We start from the raw sequence: 27347 nt of genomic DNA, 5'->3' as shown, positions 1-27347 counted from the left end.
CCCTACCTCTGCCTCCTGCTGACTCAAATCCTGACCCTCTCTCATGACCAATTGCAGAAACGAAAGAAAATCCCTTGGCTTCAAAATGACATCCAGAGAACCAAAGACAAGTCTCAAAAATGCCTACCCATCTGCCAAGAGGCTGCTGCCGAAGGTGGAGGGGGAGGTAGAAGCAGAGGACTACTGTACCCCCGGAGCCTTTGAGCTGGAGCGTCTCTTCTGGAAGGGCAGTCCCCAGTACACCCATGTCAACGAGGTCTGGCCCCAGCTCTACATCGGCGATGAGTAAGTGTCCAGGCCAAGCCTCACCTCTGGCCTCACCCAGGAGAAGGCAGCCAGCCCCTCCCCAGCTCACACCCCTCACTCCCTCCTAGACATGAGCTTTTGCTTTTTGGGTTAGTTGTATTGTGAGAACTCAATTAGGGCTGGGTTTATCTTCACATTATAGAAAACCCAGAGAAAGGGCTTATGCAACATAGAGGTTTATTTCTCTTTTATATAAAAGAGGTGCAGAGGAAGGTAAGCTGGGGCTGGCGTGGTGACTCCAGGGTCATCAGCGTCTCAGGCTCCTGTGCTCTGCTCCACCATCCCAAGGGTATGGTTTCCCTCCTCAAAGTTGTTGCAGGAGCCAATAGTGCTGATAGAGCTCCAGCCACCATCTGTGGGATCCAGGCCACAGAAACATAAAGAGAAAGTAAGTGCATCTTTCCAGAAGAAAGTGTCTCCCAAGACCTCCCCTGCCTCTAGCTGCAAGGGAGGCTGGGAACCAGAGCCTTTTGTTTTAGCTGGGTATAAGAGTGGCAAGAACAAAGTCAGTTCTCAGATTGATGACACAGGAGCACATCAACTTATGTGTTGGGAACATGTTAGGTCTAGCAAAGTTGAGGTCACCGTCCCCTCCTCTAGATTTTTATAGCCACCATTTCCCATTCCTCCAACAACTGGAAAATGTCTACTATAAATAATATTAATAATAATAATTCCTTTCACTTACTGAATACCATGTTCTAGTCACAGTGTTAAGCATCTTGCATGAATGAGCTCATTTTGTTTTCATTATAGCCCAATGAAAGTCATCCAATTACTCCCATTTTAAGGATAAGAAATCAAGGGACAGGGCAGTTAAGCAACTGGTCCAAGGTCCACAGCTCAGTAGGTGGCAGAATCTGGGATTCAAACGCAGTTCTGCCTAACCCAGAAGCTTTTATATTAACCAGTACTCCTGCTCCTCCATCTATTCCCCAGGATTCCTGCTCAGGTTCCATCTCTCCCAGGAGCTGATGGTGTAGGACCCTTGCGTGTGTGATGTTAATAAACACCATGCTGCATAAAACCTGGAGATGACTGCCTAGTCATGGGAAATCCAGGGGCAGCATCCCTTGCCTTTTTTTCCCCTTAATATTTAAAAGTGTTTTCAATGTTTGTTTATTTTTAAGAGGGAGGGATTGCATGCATGAGTGGGGGAGGGGCAGCGAGAGGGAGACAGAGGATCCAAAGCTAGCTCCATGCTGACAGCAGAGAGCCCAGGTGGGCCTTGAGCTCACGAACCACGAGGTCATGACCTGAGTTGAAGTCAGATGCTTAACCCACTGAGCCACCCAGGTGCCCCTCCTTAATATTTCTAAATTGAAAAAGTTAGAAAAATTACATGTCTTTTTATACTAAATTAAACTAAATAGAGGGTTATAAAAACAAACTGCTAATCTCCCTCTGTCCGCCTTAATTCTGCCACCAAGTAACCAGTATTAAGCTCACTTTCATACTCCCACTACTTTATGTGTGCTGCTGCAAATGTAAGGTAACACACACACACACATATAAAGGGTTTTTGCTTCTTTTAAATAATTTTTAGGAGAAAAAAAGGAATCATGCTATGGGTACTTTTACTATCTCGTAGGAGAGCTGTACTCTGATTTATCCAATCGTTTCCCAGTTGTGAACATTAGGGGAACATCAGTGAGGGGTTTATGGGACTCTCTGTACTGTTTTTTTTTTTTTAATTTTTTAAAAGTTTATTTTTGAGAGAGATAGAGAGAGAGAGAGGGAGTAGGGGAGGGTCACAGACAGAAGGAGACAGAGAATCCTAAGCAGACTCCACACTGTCAGCATAGAGCCTGATGCGGGGCTCGAACCAACAAAGCCATGAGATAATGACCTGAGCCAAAGTTGGACGCTTAATCAACTGAGCCAGCCAGGCACCCCTGTTTTCTTTTTTTTAAATAACAGCTTAATTCAGATATAGCTCACATTCCATAAAGTCACCCTTTTAAAGTGCAGAGTTCAGCGATTTTTTTTTATTATAGTTAAAAAGTTGTACAACCAGCACCACTCATTTCAAAGCATTTTCATCTCCTCCAAAGGAAACCACCTGAAAACTGTCCATTCTCCATCTTTTCACAGTCTTAGGCAACCACCCATCTGCTTTCTATTTCTATAGATTTACCTATTCTGGGCATTTCCTATATAAATGGAATCATAATATATGACTTTTGTGTCTGGCTTCTTTCACTTAGCATAATGTTTTCAAGGTTCATCCAAGTTGTAGCATGGACGAGTATTTTATTCTTTTTTATTGCCAATCTCTGTACTGGTTTTGCAACTTCCCTAAGATTAACTCCAAAATTAGTTCAAAATTTAAAAAGGTACACATACATTTTGACCCCAAATATCACTTTAAGAAATGTGATTTATAGAAATAATAGTATCAATACGTAAGGAAATATGCACAACAATGTGTATTTTATCATTGAAGTAGCAAAATGGGGGGGGAGGATCTGAATCTCTTATCTTTTAATTATAAAATATTAAATTCAGTAAATATATGGTTTTCCTATTATAAAAGTAATATATGTTTATTGTATGAATATATGTCTTAGTTTCTCTATTTGTAGTAGGTTAACAAGAGAATCTTCCTCATTGGGTTGTATGGATTAAGTGAGATAATTATGTAAAGTATCCGTGCAGTGCCTAGTACGTAGTGAGCACTCAATAAAAGTTAGCTCTAATAATAAAGTAGTGATTAACGTAAGGAAGAAAACTTAAATCTCTCAGAGCAATCACCAAACCCCATTACTCTGAAGCTACTCCTTACTCTTAAGGATAAGAAATCAAAGGACAGAATTTCCACCTGGAATTTCTGTGTATTATTTTGGTTTTAAAACTTATTTTTATGTAGTTGTAATCGTATTGATTATTCATTTTATCTTTTTTCCCCACATAGCATCATTCATAAACTTTTCCCTTATGACATATTTCTCATACTTTTAATTATAATATAATATTATCTATCAGATAATAATATATCAGGTGGATGTAAGGTCATTTATTTAACCACTTCCCTATTGTTGGACATATCACTATTTCTATGTTCTCACTTTTATAAATAATGCTGCAATGGACATCTTTATGCATAAAATCTTTTCATATTTAGGATTATTTCCTTAGATATGACCCTAATCGTGGTATACCTGAGGGAAGAGAGATTAAGATTTTAAGATTTACACTGTCTCTGGCTCTTTATCTATGCTGTTCTCTTTGCCTAAAATGCCCTGCCCCCCACCTCCTTTCTGTGTCCAGATTCTATACATTCTGCAAAAACCACTCAAGTCACTTCTGCCATAAAGCTAGCTTTCCTCAATCTGCATAGTGAGAAGTAAGTTTTTTCTCTGTATTTTATACACTATATTTACATTTCCTACAGCTTATAATAATTAATAACAATAGCTTGTTGTGTTGTATATATCTTACTGTGTGTTGTGCCCTGTTGGTTGCTAGGCATCATTTAAACTCAACAACCAAGGAAGTACCCTTATTACTCTTATTTTACAAATGGGCAAACCAGGGCTCAGAAAGTTTATCCATTTGCTCAGTTAGTATTTACTGGGAACCTTGCTAGGAGCTGTGGGGAATACAAAGAGGAAACTGAGGCTCAGAGAAATTAAGTGACCAGCTCAAGGTCATACCACCAGTAAGTGGTATAACTTATACCTAAACTCAGATCAAGAAAATGTGGTCAAGGGGCACCTGGCTTGCTCAGACGGTGGGGCATGTGACTCTTGATCTCGGGGTTCTGAGTTCAAGCCCTACATGTGGGTGTAGAGATTATTTAAAATTGTCACTTGATCTTTGCCAAAAGGCCGAGAAGTGATAGATTACTTAAAACCTTTAAAAAAAGAAAAGAAAAGGGGTGCCTGGGTGGCTCAGTCAGTTAAGCATCTGACTGGCTCCGGTCATGATCTCACAGTTCACGGGTTCAAGCCCCACATCAGGCTCTGTGCTGACAGCTCGGGAGCCTGGAGCCTGCTTCGGATTCTGTCTCCCTCCCTCTCTGCCCCTCCCCTGCTCGAACTCTGTCTCTCTCTCTCTCTCTCTCTCTCTCTCTCAAATATAAATAAAACATTAAAAAAAAAAAGAAAAGAAATGTGGTCAATCAGATAAAGAAGCTGTTTTATAGCTACGGAGAAGAGATGTGTAGAAATGTAACAGGGAACAGAAGGAGAAGGGGTAGTGGAATAGAAGGAATGTGGGGTTCGAGTCTTGGCTCTGCCAGCCACCACTTATGTGATCTTGGACAACTTATTTTACCTCTCTTCACTTTATGTGGCAACAGAGATAGGGCTCATTCCGTGGGGTGAATATGAAATGAATTAAAACAAAGTGCTTGGCACATAGTAAGTAAATGCCACTGTTTGGTACTATTATGATTCTGAGAAAGTGTCACAGAAGAGATGAATTCCAAGCATGACTCTGGAAGATGGGTAGGATTTCAACAGAGTTCTGGGCAGAGGGAGCAAGATGAAGAAATGCACGGAGGTGAGAATAAGCAGGATGGTGTGTCTAGAATACCAGGGATAGATGTGGTAGATGTACACTTTCAGGGTGTCTAGAACTGAGCTATGTTTGATCGCCATGTGGTCAGCTCAGACTTAGCTGTGCTGCAGTAACAGATGACCCCAACGTCTTGGTGGCTTACCACAGCAGAGGGTTATTTCTCATGCACATGCCACGTCCATGGGGGGCCAATTCTTACTGCTCCACATCCACGTCACTCTAGGCCTCAGGACCCAGGCTGACAGAGCAGCCCCTATCTGGGATATTGCCAGTTTCTTGGAGAGAAGGGCCATGGAAAGTCACGAGCTGACTCAGAAGTGACACATGCCACTTCTGCCCACGTTTTAGTGGCTAAAGCAAGTTCAAGCCAAACCCTCATGTTAATAGGACAGGAAAGTGTAACCTGTCAAATATTCCAAGTGGTAATGCATAATAGACCACAGCCACAATCTACTGCAGGTGTAGTGGCTTTGGGCAGGTCCTTTTACCTTTCTGGGCCTATGCCCTCATCTCCAAAAATGATCAGTACGAAGATTCAAAGAAATATGGAATATGAGAACGTTTTGTAAGACAAATACAAATGTTATCGTTATTGTTACCTAATGAGAAAGAAACATGGGAAGGTAGGTCAGGGCCAGCTTGTGGAAGACTGAATGCCCACTGAGTGACTCTCTTCAGGAAGCCACTGAGTGAGCAGAACAGTCAAGTTCTAGTTAACAGAGTGCCAGACAACAGGGTGTGATGCAGTAAGATATGCTTGCCTCCTTGACATCTGACCGCAACCTTGTTCCTTCAACCAAGAAAATGTTACTGCCCTTTCGATTCATTCCAGCTCTGCCTGGTAGAGCCCCAAAACAAACACACACATATACAGTCTAGGCAGGCTCCACGGTCAGTGTGTGACCTGCGTGCACAGTGGGGGCGGGGGGCACAAGCCAGCATGGCATGATGCTTCATGGTGCTTGTCCTCATCTCTGCTCAGGGTACAAGGCTAATGAGACTCACAAATGCTTATTGAGAGAGCAATTAATTCCACTGCCAATGCAGCCACATGGAGGTTAAAACCCTGCTGAGAGCAGGCAAGGTTGCCTTTGTTTCTTGGTCTCTCTGTAGGTGTTGCCCAAAGCAGCAAAAAGCTCACGGCTGGCTCCTCATGCACAAAGTCTCAGTTTTAATTTGAAAGTTGCATTTAGCTTGATTTTTTCTTCCTTTCCTTAAAAGCACCTACAATTTTTGAAAGGTAAGTATCAAGGCTCTGGAAGTGAGGGTGGTTAGGATCCAGGAGTGAGGATGGATGTTCTGGGGTAGCTGGTGATGCCTGGGACCCTCTGGGGACCAGACTTAGCCCAAAGAAGCAGGTCACTTTTTCTCCCTCCTCTCCCCTCAAGGGCTTCTTCATGGAGAGAGGCAGAAGGGCTGAGCATCTGCTCTGAAGCCACAGTGCCTAGTCAAACACTGGTCCCCATGTGGCCTTGGGCAAGTCCCTCATGCTTTCTGAGATTCAATTTCTTTACCTATAAGATGTGGATTCAATGAGTTAATACATATGCCACTTAGCACCGTGTGCGGCACACCCAATAAGTGTGAACTATTACAGATCAGGCAGGTTCTGAAAACTCAGCTCACAGTGTAAAAGATAAAGAACTGTCATTGTGCTTTGCCATTAAGGTCCTTCTGTGTTAAGGGCAGCCTTGAGACGGGAAACACTCCTGGTCAAATTTCTCCCATGAGATGCTATCACGAACTCAAGTTCAGGCTGCAAGGAAGGTACCTCCTAATGGGCTTTTTCAGGCTTGTGCATCAATTGCCCCCACAGATACTGTCCTGGCCTTCCAGGAACCCAGGTGGCCTGAGGCCTAAGGAGGCAGTGCCACACCAAAACCCAATGGGCCTGTGGATTTCAGAACTTCTACAGCATTTTCTCAATCCAAGATTATCCCGAGAGGATTCACCACGTGGAGTGCCTGATGACTCCAAGTCCCTATTGCTTACCAGCCCACGGAGGGCAGAGTTGACACCACCACTGCAGCCCTGTGAGGATCTGGGTGGTGTTGAGTGTGCTGGATCAATGGAGGCACTGGGACAAGAAAACGGGCCGACGATCAGAGATTTTCACCAGAATGTCATCCTGGCTCCAGGCACAGCCACCCTCTTCCCACCCATTTCCCACAGCTCGGCAGGGGGTCTGAATCTGCTACAAGTGGGAATTTTAGGGTCAGCATGGATGGAGTAGGGCAAAAGGCCTCAAATGGGATTCAGGGCACAGAGTTTAAGCCCCCGTGCTGGTGGTCATTATGTGTGGCCTTTGGCAAAACATTTTACTGTTCTGGGACTCAGTTTCTTTATTTGTAAAATACAAGGATGATTTATTTCAAAGGTCTCTTCCATCTCTAAAATAAAATTCCTTAAGAAATGTGCTATTAAATAAATTAGGCTTCATTAGGTTCAAGCACATACTTGTTTTATTACTTTTAAGTCATTCAAATTAGATTCAAATTAGGTTAACCAAGTGTTGCCCTCCAGAGAGCCAGGGACTTGCGTCAATGATGAGATAAGAATAATTCATCGCCTCTTATCAATCAGCAGTCCCTAAATGGGTGCTTCAAAAGTGCTTGAGTATGCTTGAAAGCACTGAGTTTCTGTAATTTAAATATTCTCTCTTTAATCTCATTCACATTTTTCATTTGCTTAGAGAAATCTTTTTTCATTTTTCTTTTTTTCCCTTGTAGTCAGCAGGAGGGGAAATATCCTGGTTACTGTCAAAGTGATTGCAAATTCCCAGGCAGGACAGCCTCCCATAGGCTTGGCTGGAACAGGAAAATTGAGAAATCTCTCTTCTCCCTCCTGATGTCAGCATCCCGTGAGCCAACGCCACGGCGCTAACTTGCTCTGCCGCTTGAATGGCGGGGGTGCTGAGCAGCTCTCCATTTTTATTAAAACTATAGTTGCCTCCAAGGTCTGGCTTTTGAGGTCATCAACAGACAGCTGCCCTTCCCCTTAAAGCCTGATTCCTCCCTGTGGTCAGCCCTACTCAGCCTGAGCTCACTTTCAAGTGGTCTTGCTATCTTGCCCTTCCTGCTTTTCTCCTCCCAACCAGACCAACAGCCTTGAAAGCAGAGGCATCTCCAGGCCTGGCCTGTAGTTGAGGAGGCTGGAAAGTGAGGAGAAAGCAAGTCAGTCAGCTTAGCTGGCCCTCAGCCTATGAGAGGGCTTCCGGGACACCTGGACAGCTGCAACCTTTCCCCACAAAAAGAAGGAATTAACTCAGCCTTCAGGCACCAAGCAGAGCTCAAACTTGACCTGCTTCTCCAGGGTGGACCGTGGTTTAGGATGCAGTGAAAACACAGCCACGGTTGCCAATTTAACGTGCTGAATGTTAGTGGAAAGAGTTGGAAAGCCTGGATTCTGAACCTCCAAGTACCAAAGGTGACTTAGATACAACTGGGCACCAGTCATGGGCAAAGTGAATGGGGAGACCTGGCTGGGCTTTTCCAGTAGGCTTCTCAGTGAAGGCCTCAAGCAACATCAACCACTTCCTTTCATGGTTAGCAAAATGCCTAGTGTAATCATTAATACAATATCACTTCTCAAATCCAAGCCTCCGAGTATTCTCTTTCCCCTCTTAGCCTCCCTTCTTGGGGCAGATGATGAAGGGATATCTAACAAGAATTAAAAATGCTGGGGTCACCTTATATCTTTGAATAGCCAGTGTCTCACAAGAACTAAGAAAATATCAATAAAAATCATGGTAAACACTTGCATGTTAAGTGAATATATGACCTACTCATCACGGATATTTACAAAACACAGACAAAAAGAAGAAAATTAAAATTCTCTATAATCCCTTTACCCAGAGATAGCCACTGGTAACATTTTGCTGTACATCTTTCTACTGCTTTCTTCTCTTAAATTTATCTTTTAACCTTTCAAAGAAACTCGAGTATGGCATCATTCAATTTACAAGAATCCTGTAAGGAAAAGTACTGCCAGTGTAATTGGTTCAGTTTGACAAAGAAAGAAAGCTGAAGGTCCCAGAGGTTCAGTTGTTTTAGCTCTTGCAGCAGTGTAAGTGTATAAACTGCACCTGCCAGCCCTGTGTGTTCTGAAGGGCCTCAAAACCAAACAGTTTCATCGTCAGCAAGTAACAAGAACACCCAAGAAACTAGAAAGCCAGGGAATTTCACTTTCATTGATGAAATTGATGGAGAATTGATGGAGATCAAAAGCTAGAAATATGCCTGCTTTTAAAATCCACCTGTAAGCAGTAGGTGTGGTCGAGACTCCAAAGGAGAAGGTCTCCATCAGGGTCATGCCCATGAAATAACACGCAAACACCAAAGTGTCATATGCACCAGAATGAACAGGGTGCCAGAGTACAGGATACAGGCTATTGGCAAACAAGAGTCCACAGTCAGGTGCAGGAAATAGGTGGGTCTTCACAGACACAAGGGTATAGAGAACGCCCAGTCACTGGTGGACTTTCTTCAGTGCCCAATGTAGAATCCTGACAATGTGGGAGCAGCTGGTTTCCCACCACAAGGGAGCTGAGGGAGGGCTTGAATAGATGTATACATGCATGTCCCTCCTCCCCTCTGCGCCAGAGCATACACCCGGGGAGTGGGGCGGAACGGGCTTTGGGGTGGATGCTGAGGTATTTCGGCTGGGGATCAGCAGGGCAGCAAGAGACCTGGAAAAGTGGAATGTTAGGAGTGCTGCCCAAGGAGACTGCTTCACCAAGAGTGCTCTTATTCGCCATTCCTCAAGGGTAGTGGGTTGAAACAAGCTTCCTGAAGGAACTTCAGAGGAGCTGAAAGGAGGCTGGGTCAGGCCAGATAAGGAGGAAGGAGGGGAGGACTCCGAATGAGGAAACTGGGCCATGCAAGAGGGGAGTCACTAAGAATCCAGGGCCAGGCCAGAGGTTCACAGTGAGAGGAGATAAAGGGAATTGGGTCAGAAACAGAGATATGGCAATGTTCTTCAAAAGTAAACTGCATGAGTCCAACAAATGTGTGATAAAATGTCCAGCCTTATTGCTACAATGAATGAAAATGAGATATCTTTTCCTCTTCTTCTCCTTCCTTTTTTTTTTTTGCCAGTGAAATTAGCAAAGAATGCAAAATGAGCAAGCTTTAAGGAGGATAATTTAGCAACACAGCACATGTGTTAAAAATGCTCATACCCATTGACCCCAAAATTCTGCTTAAAATTTCTTCTAAGGACGTAATCAGAGATGTGCCCAAAGAAATAAAGCAAAGTTGTTCATTTATAGTGTTTCTTATAATACCTGCCACTCCCTCTTCATGAAAGAGATAAAGATAGAGAGAGAGCAAGAGCAAGAGGGGGAGAGAGGAGACAAATATCCAGAAGTAGGGGCTTGGTGAGGTAAAATTGAGATTTCCCTACAGAATAGAACAGCAGGCAGCTATTGAAGGCTGTATGTCGACAGAGGCAGATGTTTACAATTTATCACTATGTCAAAGGTTTTGAAACTTACATGTAGTATTGTACCCCCCAAACAAATCTCTATATAAAATATCTAAATCTATGCATAGAAAAGCAACTGAGGAATCTTATATCAAAAAGCAAAGAGACTTTATCTCTAGGTGGTAGAAATACAGGTGATTTTTTTGCATGTGGGAAGGAATATGTTTTTCATATTTAAAAAAAATTTTTTTAATGTTTACTTATTTTTGAGAGAGAAAGAGAGAGAGACCATGAGCAGGGAGGGGCAGAGAGAGAGAGAAAGAGGGAGACACAGAATAGGAAGCAGGCTCCAGGCTCCAGGCTCCACGCTGTCAGAGCAGAGCCCGACACAGGGCTCGAACCCACAAACTGTGAGATCATGACCTGAGCCAAAGTTGGATGCTTAACTGACTGAGCCACCCAGGTGCCCCTGTTTTTCATAATCTGCACTGAGCAAGTGTTATTTTTGTAATCAGATGACACATTTTTATGACATAATTTCTTAAATAAACAAATTGCTTACATAAGGATTTTTAACTAAACCAGAAACTAAGGCTCCTGCATCATCTAGATTCTAGAGGTAAGTTGGTAAGTCAGTTTTTCTTCTGAGCTTTTCTCCAAAGCAAAAGCATATTTCTTAGTCTCTTCCCCACATAACATACGTAAGCAGATGGCCCTAAAATTTAAGAAAACAACAATACAGTGCTAGGGAGAACCCTCTGACCCATCCTACTCCCAATAATTGCTGAGCCAGGCATTTGGACCAATTGGGGATCTGCCTCCATCACAGCCACTATATACCAAGACTACTTGCTCTTTGCAGATCCTCATTTTGCCATGGATACTCTTCTGAGCTCTCAACTGGACTCTGAGTAAATAAGGAGGAAAGGAGAGGAGGACTCTGAATGAGGAAACTGGGGGAAATCCCAGAGTGGTGCATAAGGACACTGCCTCCCTTCCTGGCTCAGGTAGCCATAGGATGCCCCAAAACCTGCAGTGGGCCTCAGACACCCACCAGGTCTGATCCTCCCCAGGAGCCCTTTTCTCTCCCTCAGACAGCTAAAACCAGCTCTGTGGTCTGACTGTGGAGGTGTCATGCAACGAGTCTTGTCACATATTTACCCTGATCCTTGACCCCAAAAGCAACAAAGTGCAAATTGCTATTTATTCAAACTACTATTTGATTATGTTGAAACCCAGCTGCTGAACCCAGAGATAACAGTCTTTATGGTGGGTAGGAACTTCCTGTCAAGGACAGTTCATTTTAATTTTTCCACTGAGCTCAACCTCAAAGTGAGGTGGATTGCTACTCAGCAAGATGGACTGCATTAGTGGAGGCATTAACTGAGTGCAGATCTATGTCCCAAAAGCATAACGTTTGTTGTATACATACTTTGGGACAAGAAGAAAAATGAAAAACAGGTCTTTCTGAGGAAAAACTGAAAGCAGAATGTAGTCCGTAGTCAGGATGGCAGCACCAAAGTCTAGCTGAGGGGGTTGGTGGAACTCTCCACCATTCCACAGCTCAATTCCAATGGGCTGTTTGCAATGTTTCTAAAAGCTCAATGCCTGTGTTTGGATCTCTCTTTCCCAAACACTGGACTCCATCATGGTTCCTCTCACCACCAAGAAAAAGCTCCAGGAAACCAGCAACAGATGGGGGGCCCTTGGCCAAGGGGCCGTGGCATGTTTCCTGCTGCAAGGCTCCTCTTGGCCCAGGGTATTGATCACTGTTGGTACCCAATATGGCCCCTTCTGTCTACCTTTTACCAGTGATCTTGAGATGAGTCCTCAGCTGGAGCAAAATGTCACTTCTGGCCTCTTATTATTATGGTTTCAGGCCCTTGTCATCTTTCCTGAGCTGTAGACTGCTCTTTGTGCTGTTAAAATCTAGTTGGGATCACCCCTCCTCAACCACTCTCCTTGACCCCCGCCCCTACCCCCACCCCCCGCCCCAAATACAGATCCAAGCACTTCCGTGTTCCAACCTCACACTCCTCCAGACTTTCCTCTCCTCTCCTCTCACATCCTGTGCTCTGGCCATACCAGCCTCCTCCTCCCTGCCCCTCTCCCAGTCCCTCAGCAAGCCCTGCTGTGATCCCACCCTGGTCCAACCACCTTCCTCTCCTGGCTGTACAACTGCAACAGTCTCCAACAGAGCTCCCTGCTTCCATTTTCCCCCCTCTCCAATCCATCTCCACACATCCCCAGACTGGTCTTTAAAAAAGTAAACAATGTTCACCTCTTCCTTAAACCCTCTGTAGCATGTGATGTTCCACCACACTTAGAGTAAAATGCAGACTCTTTCCTTGGCCTACAAGGTCTACCATGACCCAGCCCCTGCCTATCTCTCCAACTTCCTCTTGTACCACTATCCCCCTTGCTACTACAGCCATGCTTGTTTCCATTCTGTTCTTGGCACTTGCTGTTCCCTAGGCCTGGATGAAACACTTTTCCTCCAACTCTACTCCTTCCTAACTCCTTCTCATCCCTCAGTCTTAGCTCAAATACTACCTCCTGGCAAGGCCTTGCCTGACCACCTTACATAAAGCAGGACCACAGTCATCAGCACAGCTTTTACTGCCATCTGAACTTAAAAAAAAAAAAAAAATTTTTAACATTTATTTATTTTTGAGAGACAGAGAGAGACAGGGCATGAGGAGGGGAGAGGCAGAGAGGGAGACACAGAATCTGAAGCAGGCTCCAGACTCTGAGCTGGCAGCACAGACCCTGATGCAGGGCTTGAACCCACAAATCGTGAGATCATGACCTGAGCCGAAGTCGGACGCTCAACAGACTGAGCCACCCAGTTGCCTCACTTTTTTGCTATTTCATCCTTCGGTCATAGTGGGTTTGAGGTAGAAGGGAGTGCAGTGTCTGAGAGTGAGGTCCCGAGAGACCTTGACTAACCTGTTCACTGTTGCACCATCGGCACCCAGGACAGTGACAGGCACACAATAGATTTTAAATCATTATTTGTGATAAATGACTGACTGCAGGAAATAATAAGCATTTCCTCGAAGGGCTTCATTATCTCCAGCCTCCACACTGTAAGTAGTGCTAATTCCCTGCCCTTGCTTCCCTCTTCCCCTCCATCACCGTGTTAACATTTGTAGTAAGACAAACTCAAACAGCCCTCTCCCATAAAGCCTCCCTTGGCCCTTCTAGACAGAAATAACTCCTGGTTCCTCTGACAACCTACCTCTGCCGCATATTCCAAGGCCACCTACTTCAACATGGCTTTATTCTTTCTTCCTGGAAATTCCTGTCTAGAAAGATAAGGCTATAAATCAGAAAATAACTTCACTGTTGGCTCCTGAAATCAACTCAAACAATAGCTCAAATACCTCTCCTTAGAAAAACGCTTTGCCAAACTAGGCAATGATTCACTTATCAAAGCAAGGGTTCTGCACCGTGTTCACCAACCCTGTGAACATCAATGTCAAGAATTTTGCCCAATCTCAATAAAATCTTTGCACTGTAACACCATCTTAAATCAGTCATTCCAGCCCCAGCCCACCAAACCCTATAAACGTCTGGAAGGTTCAGAGGAGCGACCTGCTTTAAAGGGTTTCCTGAGGCTCTGTGAAGGTGACCCCCTCCCTTACATTCAGCTTTGCTGGATGAACAGATTATTCTGGCGGTCTTCTAGGGGAGTTGGCAGGTAACAACTGCACTCCTGCAACCACCATAGTGTCTAGCACTAAGCTCTTCTGTTTATGGTGAATGATGAAAGAATGAATGGACGATCGATTAGCTCACCTACCCCACCCTCCACTCTCTCCCTTCTCGAACCAGCCTATCCAGAAACAAGCGGTGAAGGGGTCAGTAATCAGGGTTTTGGACCAGGGAAGTCCTTCACTGCAGTGACTAGGTTTTATTTTGGAACTGATGGCATAAACCCATTGGCAGGCCCCGAGTTTCACCCTAGATCCAGGCTACGACACCACTTAGCCAACCAGCCTCTCCCCTCGTGCCCAGAGCTACGGCACTGGACCGCTACGGGCTGCAGAAGGCGGGCTTCACTCACGTGCTGAATGCAGCCCACGGCCGCTGGAACGTGGACACTGGGCCCGACTACTACAGCGACATGGCCATCGAATACCACGGTGTTGAGGCGGACGACCTGCCCACCTTCGACCTCAGCGTCTTCTTCTACCCGGCGGCCGCTTTCATCGACGCAGCGCTCAGCCACGACCACAGTAAGAGACCTGTGACCCTTGGTGGTCCAACCCCAACAAACCCGCCCGAGGCCCCGCCCCACCCCACGAAGCCCCGCCCCACGAAGCCCCGCCCCATGAAGCCCCGCCCCAAACCGAAGCCCCGCCCCTCACCTTGGCTGGAGGCGGGATCTGCGCACTGTTGAAGCCGGTTCTGCGGGGGTTGTGTGTGATTAAGCTGGGAATGTCCGAGGCCCAGGAACACAAGAACCACACTGAGCATGCGGCTGGTGGGGTTCGGGCCTTGATCCCCTCTGTGGGGAATCGGGATCGGGAGGGTTCAGAGGAAAGGCCTTTGGCCTGAATCCCAATCCCCTAAGGCTCATCAGCAATCCTTGGAGCAGCAGGGACGTCTGGATGCCCTCAAACCTGGGACTACAGCCCAGACACTAATTGTGCCTGCACCCAAACCTGACTAATAGCTAGGGGCTTCAATGCCAGAAAACCTTCAGGAAGCTGCCTTGACTGGGAATCTATGGAGAGACTTCAGATTTTCCTGCCAACCAACCAAGCTGGCAGCCTCCCCCAATCCCCTCCTTCCCACATACTCCGTCTAGTTAGGCCTCCTATAGAAAGCTGACAATCTAGCCTTTATATATGGCAAAATATATTTGAGAATCTGAGTTTTGCACTCGTGGTGTCCAAGTTTCCCAAGGTTAATTATCCATTCTTTTTTTTTTTTAATTTTTAAGTTTATTTATTTATTTTGAGAGAGAGAGAGAGAGAGAGAGAGAGAGAGAGCAGGGAAAGGACAAAGAGTGAGGGGGAGAGAGAATCCCGAGGATTCTCTAAGCTGTCAGCATAGACTCCAGTGCAGGGGCTCAATCCCACAAATCATGTGGAGGTGCCTGGGTGGCTCAGTCCGTTAGGTGTCCGACTCTTGATTTCAGCTCAGATTCCATGAACTGGGAGATCATGACCTGAGCCGAAACCAAAACTCGGTTGTCAACTGACTGAGCCACTCAGGTGCCCCAATTATCCATTTTTTAAAATCACAGTGCTAGTCCTTGCACTCAAAATACAGTTTTAGCTGGTCTAATCCAGGTTAAGTCTACAAGGCTATTTTAGAGAGAAAGGCATGGCTTAGGTATGCATTGGGGGTAAAACAATGTGCAGTTATTGCTGCAGGGTGTAACTCAGGGCATTTTATAGAGGCCAGAGGGACTTCAACTCCCTCCTCTGTGCTCTGATTTCAGACACACGCGTCATACTCCTTTATAGGACCATCACATAATTCAGGATATCCAGCTACTGAAACCCTTTCTTGCCACAAGAGTCTGGGATTATGAGGCTCACTGCCTGACCAGCTGGCCTGCTTCAGGAATTTGCAATCTGCAGGTTGGGCGCAGGCCAAGTCCCAGACCTTGATGGCCATCCCAAAGTGGTCCTGGCCCCACAGGTAGCCATAGGCACCAAGGATTTGCCATTATTTTGGTTCAGAAAGCAATGTCACAATGAAAAGAAGAAAAACCTACAGAGCCTAAGTGCTTATATTAAGGGATGCTTCATTTCAAAGTCGTGCTTTTATGAGTCTATTTATGGACCATCTTTTGTATTATGCACATTCTGGGTTTCCAAGCAGTATCAAAAAGCAACTGGACTCTGACTCATCAACATGAGGTAAAATTTGCCTCAGATTATTTGAAGTTAACTGAAAACATATTTGACAAGAAAAAACAAAAAGCTACAACAACCCAATCCTTCAGTTTCTGTTTAATGTACTCTTTTGCCATTACTGTATCTTCAAACTTTCTCTTAATGGAAGGGGTCTGGCAGGCTTTAGAGAAGACAGGGCGGGGATCAAATTCACAACTTACTAACAATGTGATTTCTCTAAGCCTTGGTTTCTCAATCTGGTGATGAAAATATTTACCCTGAAAGGTTATAATGAGGATCAGGAGTAACCCACATAGAGCACTTAGCAGAGAACCTGGTGCACAGCAGGTTCTCAGATGTGTTTGATAAAAAGAGGTTGTGCACCATGAAGCACATAACCACACTAGCATGTGTGCATCATAATAATAAAGTTTCCAATCCCAAAAGGAAAAAAGACATTCCAACTTTGAACTAGTACAATAGACTCGTATGACAGCTTGTTTTCAGTTCCTGGCACAACATTTTAGAGTCTTTCACCCCCCACCCCCACCCCTGCTAAATTAGGAAAGAATGGGGCTCTCAAGTCATACTTAGGCCTGGGCAGATCACAGAGCATTGATGTGGCGATGTCAGGCCCGTGTGGGTCCTAATGGACCATATGGTCAAAAGCACCTAGCAAAGAAAGGGTCAAGAGAGAAAAGTATATGCCCAGATCAGAGAACATGCAGGGATTAGAATCAGTGGGCAGGAGTGTGGGACTAGAATAGTTGGCTGGTGAAGAGAGCAGGACATGACCTCATTGCCAGGAGGGAGGCTGGGGTCCCTTCTCAGTGCCCTTCACAATTGAATATCCTCAAGTCTGGGGCTCAAATCAAATGTGAACTCTACAGAACCTGGTAGGGAATGTAAAAAAAAAAATGAAGCTAGCTGTGTGGAAAGCAGAGGAGTGTGGGTAGAGGGTGCTTATAGCTAAGTGGAGAGCCCCATACATTTTCCAAAGGGGGCAGCTGCTATTCAGTCTCAGCCAGCATCTTGTGAGAATCAATGCAAATGTGGTAGATCTGATTTTTCAGGAAAAGTTTCCAATCTGGATTTTAATGTGAAATTGCCCAATTTTTAAGTGTTGGCAACAAATTGAAAACTTCTTACAATACTGCAAAGGCCAAACAAAAGATATCCAGTGACTGTCAGTTTGTAACCTGTGCTAAGTAGTCAGAGTAACAAAATAAAAATACTCATTAGCCCAGCAATGACATTGTCATAGACTCCATCCAGTGGGGATGGCATGTGCTCAGCCTTCATGCCATGTGGTGTGTCTAGTCGTTCATTGGAGATCTAGGGGACACTACTGTAGCATTTTAGAGCCAGGATCACTCGTATGTTTCTTATTATATTCTTGATGTAAGAGGTGTTGATGGACAGTCTGGCCCAAAGGCAAGGCATCTCTCTCTCTCTCTCCCCTCTCTTGTCTTTCCTGTTCTTCCTTGGCTAGTTTCAGCCAAGCGTACACTGTTTCTCACTGCTGCCCCTCACATCCAGTCTTGTTTATTCTTGTTGAAAAAACCTTTCTTGTGGTGCTATAGAGTTGTGCCCAGGGCTTGTAGTGAGCCCCATGGGGCCCACTCCCACCCCTATCCTACCCTGACGCATCTCTTCCGAAAGAACTCCCCAGGCAACCGCAGTCACTCTTGGAAAATCTCAGAAATAATCTAGTCCAGTGTTTTGCCCCAAGAGCTGGGGAAACAGAGGCCTGGAGAAGCCAAGTGATGTGCCCAGGGTCACAGAGCTGATCAGAGGCCAGCGGGAATTCCTTCTGTCATTTGGACCTCTCAGGAGAGTCCTTTGCTCTTATTTTGAGCACTCGGTGACCTAACTGTATAAGAGGTCACCAAAAATCATGAAAGGTGAGGCACTCCTGCTGGTTATGACATCTGAAACAACTGAACTTGTCATTCTTCAGCAGAGAAAGAAGTACTGACAAAATACTGCCATGGGAACCCCATTTGGACTGCCTACACTCCTCCTGCCATGGCATCCTCAGAGGTGAAGTAGTGTGGGCTTAATTTAATGAAATCTTCTAAGAAATCCCGGGGCAGATACTGTAAGTCTCTAAAGATCAGATTTTAGTATCACCACTCTCTGTTTGTTCTTTCTTTCTTTTTCTTAAACAGTCCACAGCCTGCTTCTGAAGGCATCTTAAAATCTATTATGGCTAAGGCAGGTATGAATAAACAAAGCGAGTCTGCTTTTGAGCAGGAGCATGGTCCTCTGGTGCCTCCAAGCTTTAACCAGACCAGATATTCAGGGTATTTTAAGGATCCCCTGCCCTACTGCAGCACACACAGGCCTGCCCCCCAGCAGTTCAAAACACAATGTGGACCCTTCTTCTGATGGCTTCCACACCCCCAGAAGTGTTTTGGGAGAAGTATGAATGCTGCCTTTGCAGGCTGCTGAGGGAGGTGAGTGAGCAAGAGACAGGCAAAGAGTATCCCCCAAAACCAGGGGGAAGGAGGAGGAAGGGACCAGGAAGGAGGCTGTTTATGAGAGGGCACAGCTGGCAGGGGTGGGGTTGAGTTGAGGGTGGGGGTTGGTGGGGTCGGTGGGTAACAGGCTTGGCCTGTATATATGATTTGAGTGACAGAGGTCTATCTTTTGGTCACCAGTTGAAAATACGCAATTGGGGAGCAGCAGAGATTCTGGATATGGGTTTTCTTTATAAGACTGTGGGAATTCACCTTTTGGTAAAGGCTAAGGGGAATTATTAAATTGAAATCACCATTTCTCAAACATAGATTGTGACCTATTGGTGTGTCATAAAATGAGATTAGTGAGTGCAGCCAGCATTTCCTTAAAAAGAATGAATTGATTAGAAAATAATTGAATATAGCAGCATGCATTGCACGTAGTAAAAGTTCATATTACCTTGTGGAACTTTTGTCTGATACACACACACTTGTGATATCACATAGAGCTCTGAATCTGGTGTCAGGGAGCCTGGGCTCAAATCATGCATGGTTCTGTCACTTCCCAGCTGTGCAAACAGGGCCGCTCACTTCTTTGCACATTATCTCTTCTGTAAAATGGAGATGATAATTTCATCATCAGTCTGTCATGCTGATCGAGTATGGTAAGCTATGTAAAAATGTACTTGGACGATCTGGGGGCGAGGTAGGGCTATGTACACGTAAACTGTGAACTGTGTGTTGTGTTTTCAGGGGGCACACAAAGAAGTGAAAGCCACTGATCTAGGAAATGTGTGCCCTGACAAAGCTGCCTTCACTTAGGGCCCTAACTCTGGCTGGTGTCTAACAGAGAGCCTCCTAGTTTCTCCGGTATGGGCCATGTCGGGAGCAGGCCCCGTGCAGGTCTCCTTGCCCTTGTCTCCTGAACCCTCTGAGAGCTTTCTCACCACCCAATGCTGGGCCCCAAAGGGTGGTGCTTAGCAGAGCCACAGAGCAAAGAGAGAGCAGTGCCTGGAGGGTGCTGAGACAGGCCCTTTACCAAGGGAGGAAGACCTACCTACCAAGCTCACATGGCTGAGGGCATTCACGCCGCTTTTGTAAAACCAAAATTCAGCTCCAGGAGCTTCTGCTGGAGCTGAGCACGCCCTTCTCTCCCTTCCCCCTTTCTCTTCCAACCCCCTCCATCTCCCTTTGCCATTTTTCTCCCCTCCCCTCCTCCCACTTAACAGACTTCAGGCTCCCAAAAGACTTAATGAACTACAGCTTTCGTCTGTTTCAAGCATTTAGTCGTGACAGAAAGAATTACCCTTTTTGCCAGGAGAGGAAGAAACGCTTTAGTTATCAGCACAGCTGGCAAGAAGCCAGCCAGCCTCTGGAACAGTCTGTGGGGATTAGAATGCCAGAGGTAGACATTCCAGTCCAGGAGCACAACCATGCCATGCAAGAGCCAGGGCCAGCCTCCCCCAAACCCGACCCAGCAAAAAAGAAGCAGGCCCTGCTTCTTGCCTTCCTTTCTAGCAAATGTGCCCAAGGGAAATGTGGTGCGGTCACACTCTTGTAGCTCAGCATCATGGCAGGTGGGATTGCAGGGCCGCCTGGTAAGCTTGTGGAGATTGGTGAAAATGAATTGTGACAAAATGAACAGTTCCTTATGAAGCACCTTTCTGCGCCAGCCCTGTGTGTGTGGAGAGGCCATCATGGAGTTCTTCCTGATGGGCAAGATGTGCAGGCCTTGCCAGCTGGGAGGAGGGGAGAGAGAATCCTGTGCCTGACGGTCAGGCCATCTTGGATTTCTCACTCTGCCTGGGCATGATCCTGGGCATGGTCCCCTGGCACAGGTGAGGGGGTGGCGGTGAGAAGGACATGGGGGAGCCATGTCTGTTCAGAAGTATTCTTCAACAAGCTGTTCTCATATCCTGATGTTCCATAAGCTCAGTGATGTTCATAAGTGTCTTTTTGGTCATCCTTCTGAGCCACAGGCCTGAGACTCAGGAAGAGACATCACTGGAGTCACAAGTCACATAGCTCAAGCTGCCCCTATCCCACAAACACAGGAGAGGGCAGCCACTGGGATGGCATTGGTGGGGACAGCCGGAGAGCCTAATCTCATTACTTTCTCTGTCCCCTGAACACAGTGGCCAGCGGCTAGCACACAGAAGGGCCTCAGTAACAAGTTGCTTTTAACTATTTCTAGCCATGGCACCTGCTTTTTGGGTGACCTCTGGCATGTCATTTCACCACTCTGAGCCTGTTTCCCATCTGTGAGGCAGGAATGATGATAATGAAACCTTGAAGTTTCTGTTAAGGATAAAATGAGATAACGCACATTGATGTACTACTGTGTGAGCTCGAGAGCACTACCAAATGCAGACCTGAAGGGTGCAGAAGCTGCTTCACACTGTGAAGCCGGGCCTAGCTGATGCCATGGTAGTGTTGTTTTGGTTGAAGTATATAAAGAAAATCCAGCTTCATTCAGACATGTAGATGGAGAAGGGAAGGATATTTTAATAGCCTTTTCCGGTAATTATGGATATTTTTCTTTAATACTACACCAAAACTTGACAAGTAATAGTTTCTTAAAGGCTAGCTATGATGTCTTGCAATCTGAAACCATACACATAAACTTCATACGTACTCTGTTATATGAAAATCCATTGGTCTGTCTTGCACTTTGGATGGATTTTTTTTACTCACGCATGACTTTGTAATATCCCACATTGGTCATTTGGAAAATATTGGTTCACTAAGTTATGTAGATCTTCCAAATGTTGACAATTTTCATTGTATGTTATCAAAAGAACACATTTGTTAATATCACCACCAATCTTAACAGAAAAATCTAAAAGTATTGGGAAACTGTCAACCCCACAGTAATAGATACAAGTTTTCCAAAATTCTATTTTCCTCAAAAGCCTGAATTTTGTCACTGGCAACAAACACCATTGGTTATTTGCTTTGACATGAAAGGCCTATTTTGTTCACTTTTTTTTTTTTAAGATTTTATTTTTGAGCAATAAGTACACTCAACGTGGGGCTCAAACTCACAACCCTGAGATCAAGAGTTGCATGCTCTTCCAACTGAGCCAGCCAGGCTCCCTACTTTGTTCACTTCTGAGACGAAGTCTGCCAAATATCCAAGTGTGAATTATCATGGTTTTTCTGTCATTTGCTCTTTTAAGTAAAAACAGTGTTTCATGAAACAGTGGCTAATTCAGCTTGCAACTCTACCTCCTATGTGCTTGTTCTTGAGATAACCATCTTACTTTGGCACTCAGCCAAAGTGCTTTAAGTGTACATACCATTTCATCACGCAAAATATTAAGCAGAAGTGTAACCAAAGGCTGAAATTTGATAAAAATTAATTTGTATTGCTTCATCAAGGATATTCTTAAGGGAAATCGGTGTTCCCCCCCTCCCCCCGAGAGCACATGGTGGTGAAGAATGCAATGATTACCAGTATAGTGTGGTACCTCTTCTTCCCACTGCATTTCAGGTAAGATCCTGGTTCACTGTGTCATGGGCCGCAGCCGTTCAGCAACCCTGGTCCTGGCCTACCTGATGATTCACAAGAACATGACACTGGTGGACGCCATTCAACAAGTGGCCAAGAACCGCTGTGTCCTACCCAACCGGGGCTTTCTGAAGCAGCTCCGGGAACTGGACAAGCAGCTGGTGCAGCAGAGGCGACAGGCCAAGCACAGTGACAACAGTGAGAAGGCTGGTGAGAAGGAGCCATAGCACCCCTAGCAGGGCCCACAGAGATACTCGGGAATAGAGAGGGAGGCTGAAATAGCCCTGCCCTGTGACCTGGGACAGTGAACCAAAGCTTGACTTCCTTCAATCTTAAACTTCCCAGGTGTATGCTGATGAATGGGGGGGGGGGGGGGATTCAAATCTGCCTCCTGGATGAGGACTTGGCTTCATAGCAGAATGGGGCAGACTGCCTTCTCAGCAGAATTGGTTACAGATGAGCACACAGTTCTGCACAAAGGTGCCTGTATTTTATTATTATTATTATTATTGTCATCATTATTATTATTTTCTGGTAAGATGGAAGCAGAAAAGGATTGGAAAATATGTAGGCATTGTGCTGTGATTAAATGTTTGGCTTTGTCTGAAAGTCACATTCTTTTTTTTTTTTATGTTTATTTATTTTGAGAGAGAGAGAGTTCACACATGCAGGGGAGAGAGAGAGAGGGAGAGAGAGAATCACAAGCAGCCTTCAGGCTTTCAGCACAGAACCTGACACAGGGCTCAATCCCATGAACCGTGAGACCATGACCTGAGCCAAAATTAAGAGTCAGACGCTTAACCAACTGAGTCATTCAGGTGCCCCCGAAAGTCACATTCTTAAAAAATAATTGTAAAATATAAATTTATTTTTTAGCTGCAGAGAAGTGCCCGGGAGAGCTGTGTTACAGAAGAGTCTGCATAGCTTATTAGCAGGCCCCTTCTCTGGGGCATCTGTATTTCCTTACCATCTCCTGCATCCTCTTTTCCACGAAATCCCCAGGCTTGGATCACCACTCATAGATGCCGCTGTCTGCAACCTGCAGAGAGCAACTCATTTATTAGGGATAGGGCGGGAGGGGGGGGCGGGGGAGGGGTGGTTGCTGTCCTGAGTCCCGTACACTGGCCCTTGCCTTGTGCTCTTCTACCTTCCTCGGGAGCCAGGGCTCGCAGAATCCTAGCCAGAGCTGCCACCACCCAGAAAAATTCAACGAATTGTGGACAAGTTTAACTTTACAATTTTGGAAAAAAGAAGGGGGATATTCTTTAGGGAACTGGCACTTGGAGAAACTCCTTTCATTTTGATTCTAGTCAAAGCAACACAGGCTTGTTTTCAGTCATACCAAAAAGCATTTGCAAATGTGTTTGCTGTGGAATGGGAGAACAAGGCAGCCAGGTGAGCTCAGGTGTGGAATTTCCCTGCCCCTGAGAGCTAAGCCAGGTGCCCTGCCTGTGTGATTTTCATTCTCGAGGAGAAAACAGCAGGAGACATCAAGCAGATAGAGATGGCTTCTGGAACCAGGAACCCTAAACTAGACAGAACCCAAAGAGAAATGCTGATGGAGATGCCAGAGGTCAAGGACCAGAAATGAAAACTGCCCGGAGAAAGCAAAAAGAGTGTGATAAATGCCTGTGGAAGAAAATATGAAAAGGGGCTTGGTCCTTCGATTTGGTTATGGTTTTCAGCAGAATGAAAGAGGAAGTTCTTGATGGAGGAAGCATAGTGTCGGGGGGCCCAGCAGCCTTGTAAAACTTCCCTGTGAGTTTAGGTGGGCTGCCCTGATTTTGTGCCACAGGAGAGGACTTGTGGCCTGGGCCCTTGGTGGCTGGGCCTGGCTTCCTGGGACTGCTCTGAGAGTCATCGTGGTCCAAGAGTAGTCAGGTCCTCATAAGGACTTGGATCTGAGTGTGAGGGGAGCCATACACAGGCTTATGGGAAAGAGATATAGACCAAAAGGAGCTCTAGGGTCCCAGAGGCACCTACCTGGACTTTCCCATCACAGGATTCCAATAACCCACTCAAAACTCATTTATCTCCTAGGTCTAATATATTCCTCATCTAGAAAGAAATTAGTATTTCCATTTTAATGAAATATTACATTTAATACATCATAATGACATACTTACATTTAAATGAATCCATTGTGGGATGTATGGTAGGATGAAATGCTGGTGTTCTCTTGAGCTTCTCTATACTTTCCTACATGGGCCCATCTCTTTGTGGGGCTGTGAGTCTTACTGAGGACAGCAGGAGCAGAGAACTTTAAAGTTGGAGTTCTGGTCTCTGCAAGATGGCTCCTGGGGGCCAGAGGTGGGAGAAAGGAGGAACAGAAATTTTTGCAAAAGCATTTCAAGTCTTCAGAAGTAAATTATTTATTTGGCCAATAAGTATTCATTGAGAACCTACCGCATGCCAAAAATTGGGTTAGAAAGCCAAAAGTAAAAACAAAAAGGCATGTTGTGATAAAGTGCAATGAGGCAAACAGGTACTGAGGTGAAGGACAATTGGGGATGGGGTGAAGACCTGAGGAGATGGGGTGAGCTGAGACTTGAAGGAGCACACCCTCCAAAGGGGGAGTCATTCTAGGCTGAGGAACAGAACAGCCCTGGTGAAAGCCCCAGGGTGATAAAGAGGTATATTTTTGAGGAAACGCCCCTCAGTGAAGCTGGAGCCCATAGGTAGGGGGAAATTGGAAGACGTGGGTTATAGAAGCTAGATTCTATTTCAAGTACAGAGAAAAGCCACCGAATGGTTTTAAGCAGGGGAATGGTATGACCTATGTTTTAAGGAGATCACTCTGGCTGAAGTATGGAGAATGGATTGTTGGGAATTAAGAAGGAAGGCAAGAAGACCAGACAGGAAGCTGTTGGAACCCTAGACAGGAGAGGATGGTGGCCTGGACTGAGACAGCCCCAGGGGACTACTACTCAAGATTATTTTGGAATTATCCTGGAGAGTCGACAGAACCTGATGAGAGGGCAAAGAAAAATGAAAGCTATTGATTCGGTTTCTTGCCTGAGTATGGAGATGAGGTGGACCAGGGCAGAAATGGGGGGAGAGGGCTGGAGATCACCAGTTACATCTGTAAGACATACATAAAGTATCCCGTGTCATTGGACCTTGAATCTAGGAGCTCAGAGGAATGTTCACAACTGGAGGTGTAATTCTGGGTGTTATCTGTGCATAGGTGGTGTTGGAACTCATCATCCTGGGTGAGATAATGAGCAAAGGGAGGAAGTCCCAGGCCTGAGTGCTTCAACATCAGTGTTTAGAGCTGGGCCTGGGTGGCAGAGGGAGAACCAGGAAAGAGGAGAGAAGGAAGAAGAAAAACCAGGACTGTGGAATTATGGACACCTGGGCACAGTTTCATAATTTAACAGTACTGGTAGTCTGTTGACTGTACACTGGAGACAATGCTTGCTTATAACAAAGTAAAGTTTATTTGTATGGCACTTAATAGTTCCTGTAGCATCGTGAATTTGTTAGCTGAGCCTTGAAATCAGAGAGATGACAACTTACGGTCTTTTCAGAGTTACGTGTAGGAAGAAGAGCTGCCATTTGGAGAATTGGGTTTGTTTCAGCTTCCAAATGTTAGCTGAGTGAGTTTGGGCAATTAAGATAGGTTCTTTGAGCCCGATCTCCTCATCTGACACCGGAGACAATGGCCCCATTTCCTGCACAGGGTAGGTGTGTGGATCACGTGGGAAGGCTGTTTATGAAAGCTTGGTAACAGTATTGTGAGTCATCATTTCTGAAACAGAGTGTCGGCGAGGAAGGCCGATGCCTTCACACCTGGGTAGGCACTGCTTGAGCGATTCAAAAGAAAAGGTCGACAGCTGATGACCACTCAAGACTCTTATAAGGTAAATGAAAGAACAGATTACTGGGCTTAAAAAACATGGCTTGTTAATGAATCTCAACCTGATGGTGACTCCATTTCAGTTCTGATGAATCCAAGTTCCTGTTTTCCAGGATCCTTGGTGTCACATTTTGGTCTGAATTGCTTTCTCTAGTGAGAGTGGGTGAGTAAGGAAGAGTGTGCAGTGTTCTGAGGCCACCTCAGATCAGCAGTTTCTCTCCCCCAAGCCTTTCTGTTCTGCCCATGAATGCTGGAGATAGGGGCCAGCAAAGGGGGTCCTGTACCTGGATATGCTGCAGTCCCTTGGGAGCCTATGACACAAGGAGTCCCTAGTAGTGTTCTTGGATTCTGATCTGGTAGGTCTGGGGCAGTGACCAGAACTTGCCCACAAGCTCCCTGGAGGACTGTGAGGAAGGCAGGGTGTGGGGGTGATGGAACCCCAGTTTCACACAAACCACAGGGTGTGATTAGCAGGCCATGTCAAAAGGAAAACACTAGGGAATCTCAGTCCCAAAGGACCTCAACAGAAGAGGAAAGAGACTACATATGTGAAGGTTTCAAGATGGGGCCTGTGGAAGCTTCCATATCAGCTTGTTAGCAGGCCTCCACCCCAGCTCTTAGGCTCAGGCAGCCTCTTGCCTGACAGGTGCACCCACTGGGCTGCTAAGATTCATGGCTACTCCCGAACTAGCGGCACACCATCACCTCCCTCTCTGAAGCTGGATTAGGTTTTCCTTCCTATTAGTTTCTCTTCTTCCCTTTGTGACTAAAGCCCTTGCAGAAGTGTCTTTTCTTGAGCTCTCCCTCAGCCACTACAGAGAATTCCCTCACGGACTGGGCATTTGTGGAAAGAAAGGACCTAAAGACAACGTCTTGCCAGACGCTAAACCCAGAACGCTTTGTAACTGTGAAGGAAACCTAGTAAGGGTGAGAGCACAAAGAAAACTCCATTGGGCCTCCTCCCTCTACAGTGTCCTGTGATCCTGGGGCATGTGCACTAGCCTGCCTTTTCGGTTTTATTCTGAGTCTACTTGAAAGTTTGTGTCTATGTCTATACAACACTTGATTTGTGTTGAACCACTGATGGAAAAACGTTCTCCCTCTGCGCGATATAAAAGAAGTGACGGGAGAGTTGTGAGCACCCACATTTAGACACATTGGGAGCTTAATGGGCCAGTTCCCATGGATGCCAAGTGAGGCATTTATTTCTAGGCTAGAAGCTCAAATAATAAACTGTTTTAACAGTCAGACAGAAGTTTCTCTGAATGCCACAGAATAGTGTTTGTAAACAATGACTTTTTGTTTTTGGTCTAAACTTTAGACTCTAAAGAAAACATCCAATCATTCATTCACAAGAGCAAAACTTTCACACCTTTTTTTTTTTTTGAGATGATTTTTCAAACGTA

General features: G+C 45.4%; 2 protein-coding genes across 3 annotated transcripts in view; one reads left to right on the top strand and one right to left on the bottom strand.

Moving 5' to 3' along the window:
* The window catches only part of SAMD8 (sterile alpha motif domain containing 8), a 142935-nt gene extending 128481 nt beyond the window's left edge, over window positions 1-14454 (bottom strand). Inside the window, exons 1-2 of one of the 2 annotated variants that reach the window (XM_047825761.1) lie at window positions 14324-14454; window positions 13496-13558 (exon numbers count right to left, since the gene is read on the bottom strand). The gene's annotated coding sequence lies outside the window, so the exon portion shown is untranslated. Of the gene's footprint in view, window positions 1-13495; window positions 13563-14323 lie in introns of both variants that reach the window. The other variant, XM_047825759.1, reaches the window with a different exon arrangement.
* Window positions 86-22309, top strand: DUSP29 (dual specificity phosphatase 29). Its single transcript, XM_047825768.1, has 3 exons — window positions 86-285; window positions 14275-14495; window positions 22065-22309. Exons 1-3 carry the CDS (start codon window positions 86-88, stop codon window positions 22307-22309), a joined length of 666 nt encoding a protein of 221 aa, XP_047681724.1.
* Window positions 22310-27347: the final 5038 nt, after the last annotated feature.

Source organism: Prionailurus viverrinus, chromosome D2 (assembly GCF_022837055.1).
Source record: "Prionailurus viverrinus isolate Anna chromosome D2, UM_Priviv_1.0, whole genome shotgun sequence".
Taxonomy (NCBI): domain Eukaryota; kingdom Metazoa; phylum Chordata; class Mammalia; order Carnivora; family Felidae; genus Prionailurus; species Prionailurus viverrinus.
Note: the sequence above shows the minus strand (reverse complement) of the source record. Positions and strands in the feature narration are given on the sequence as shown.

Bases quoted from the DNA above. Each gene is read 5' to 3' on its own strand.
- DUSP29 (XM_047825768.1), top strand. From the start codon at position 86: ATGACATCCAGAGAACCAAAGACAAGTCTCAAAAATGCCTACCCATCT. The intron at 286-14,274 runs GTAAGTGTCCAG...CCTCGTGCCCAG, and splicing joins CAGCTCTACATCGGCGATGA to AGCTACGGCACTGGACCGCT. The intron at 14,496-22,064 runs GTAAGAGACCTG...ACTGCATTTCAG, and splicing joins AGCGCTCAGCCACGACCACA to GTAAGATCCTGGTTCACTGT.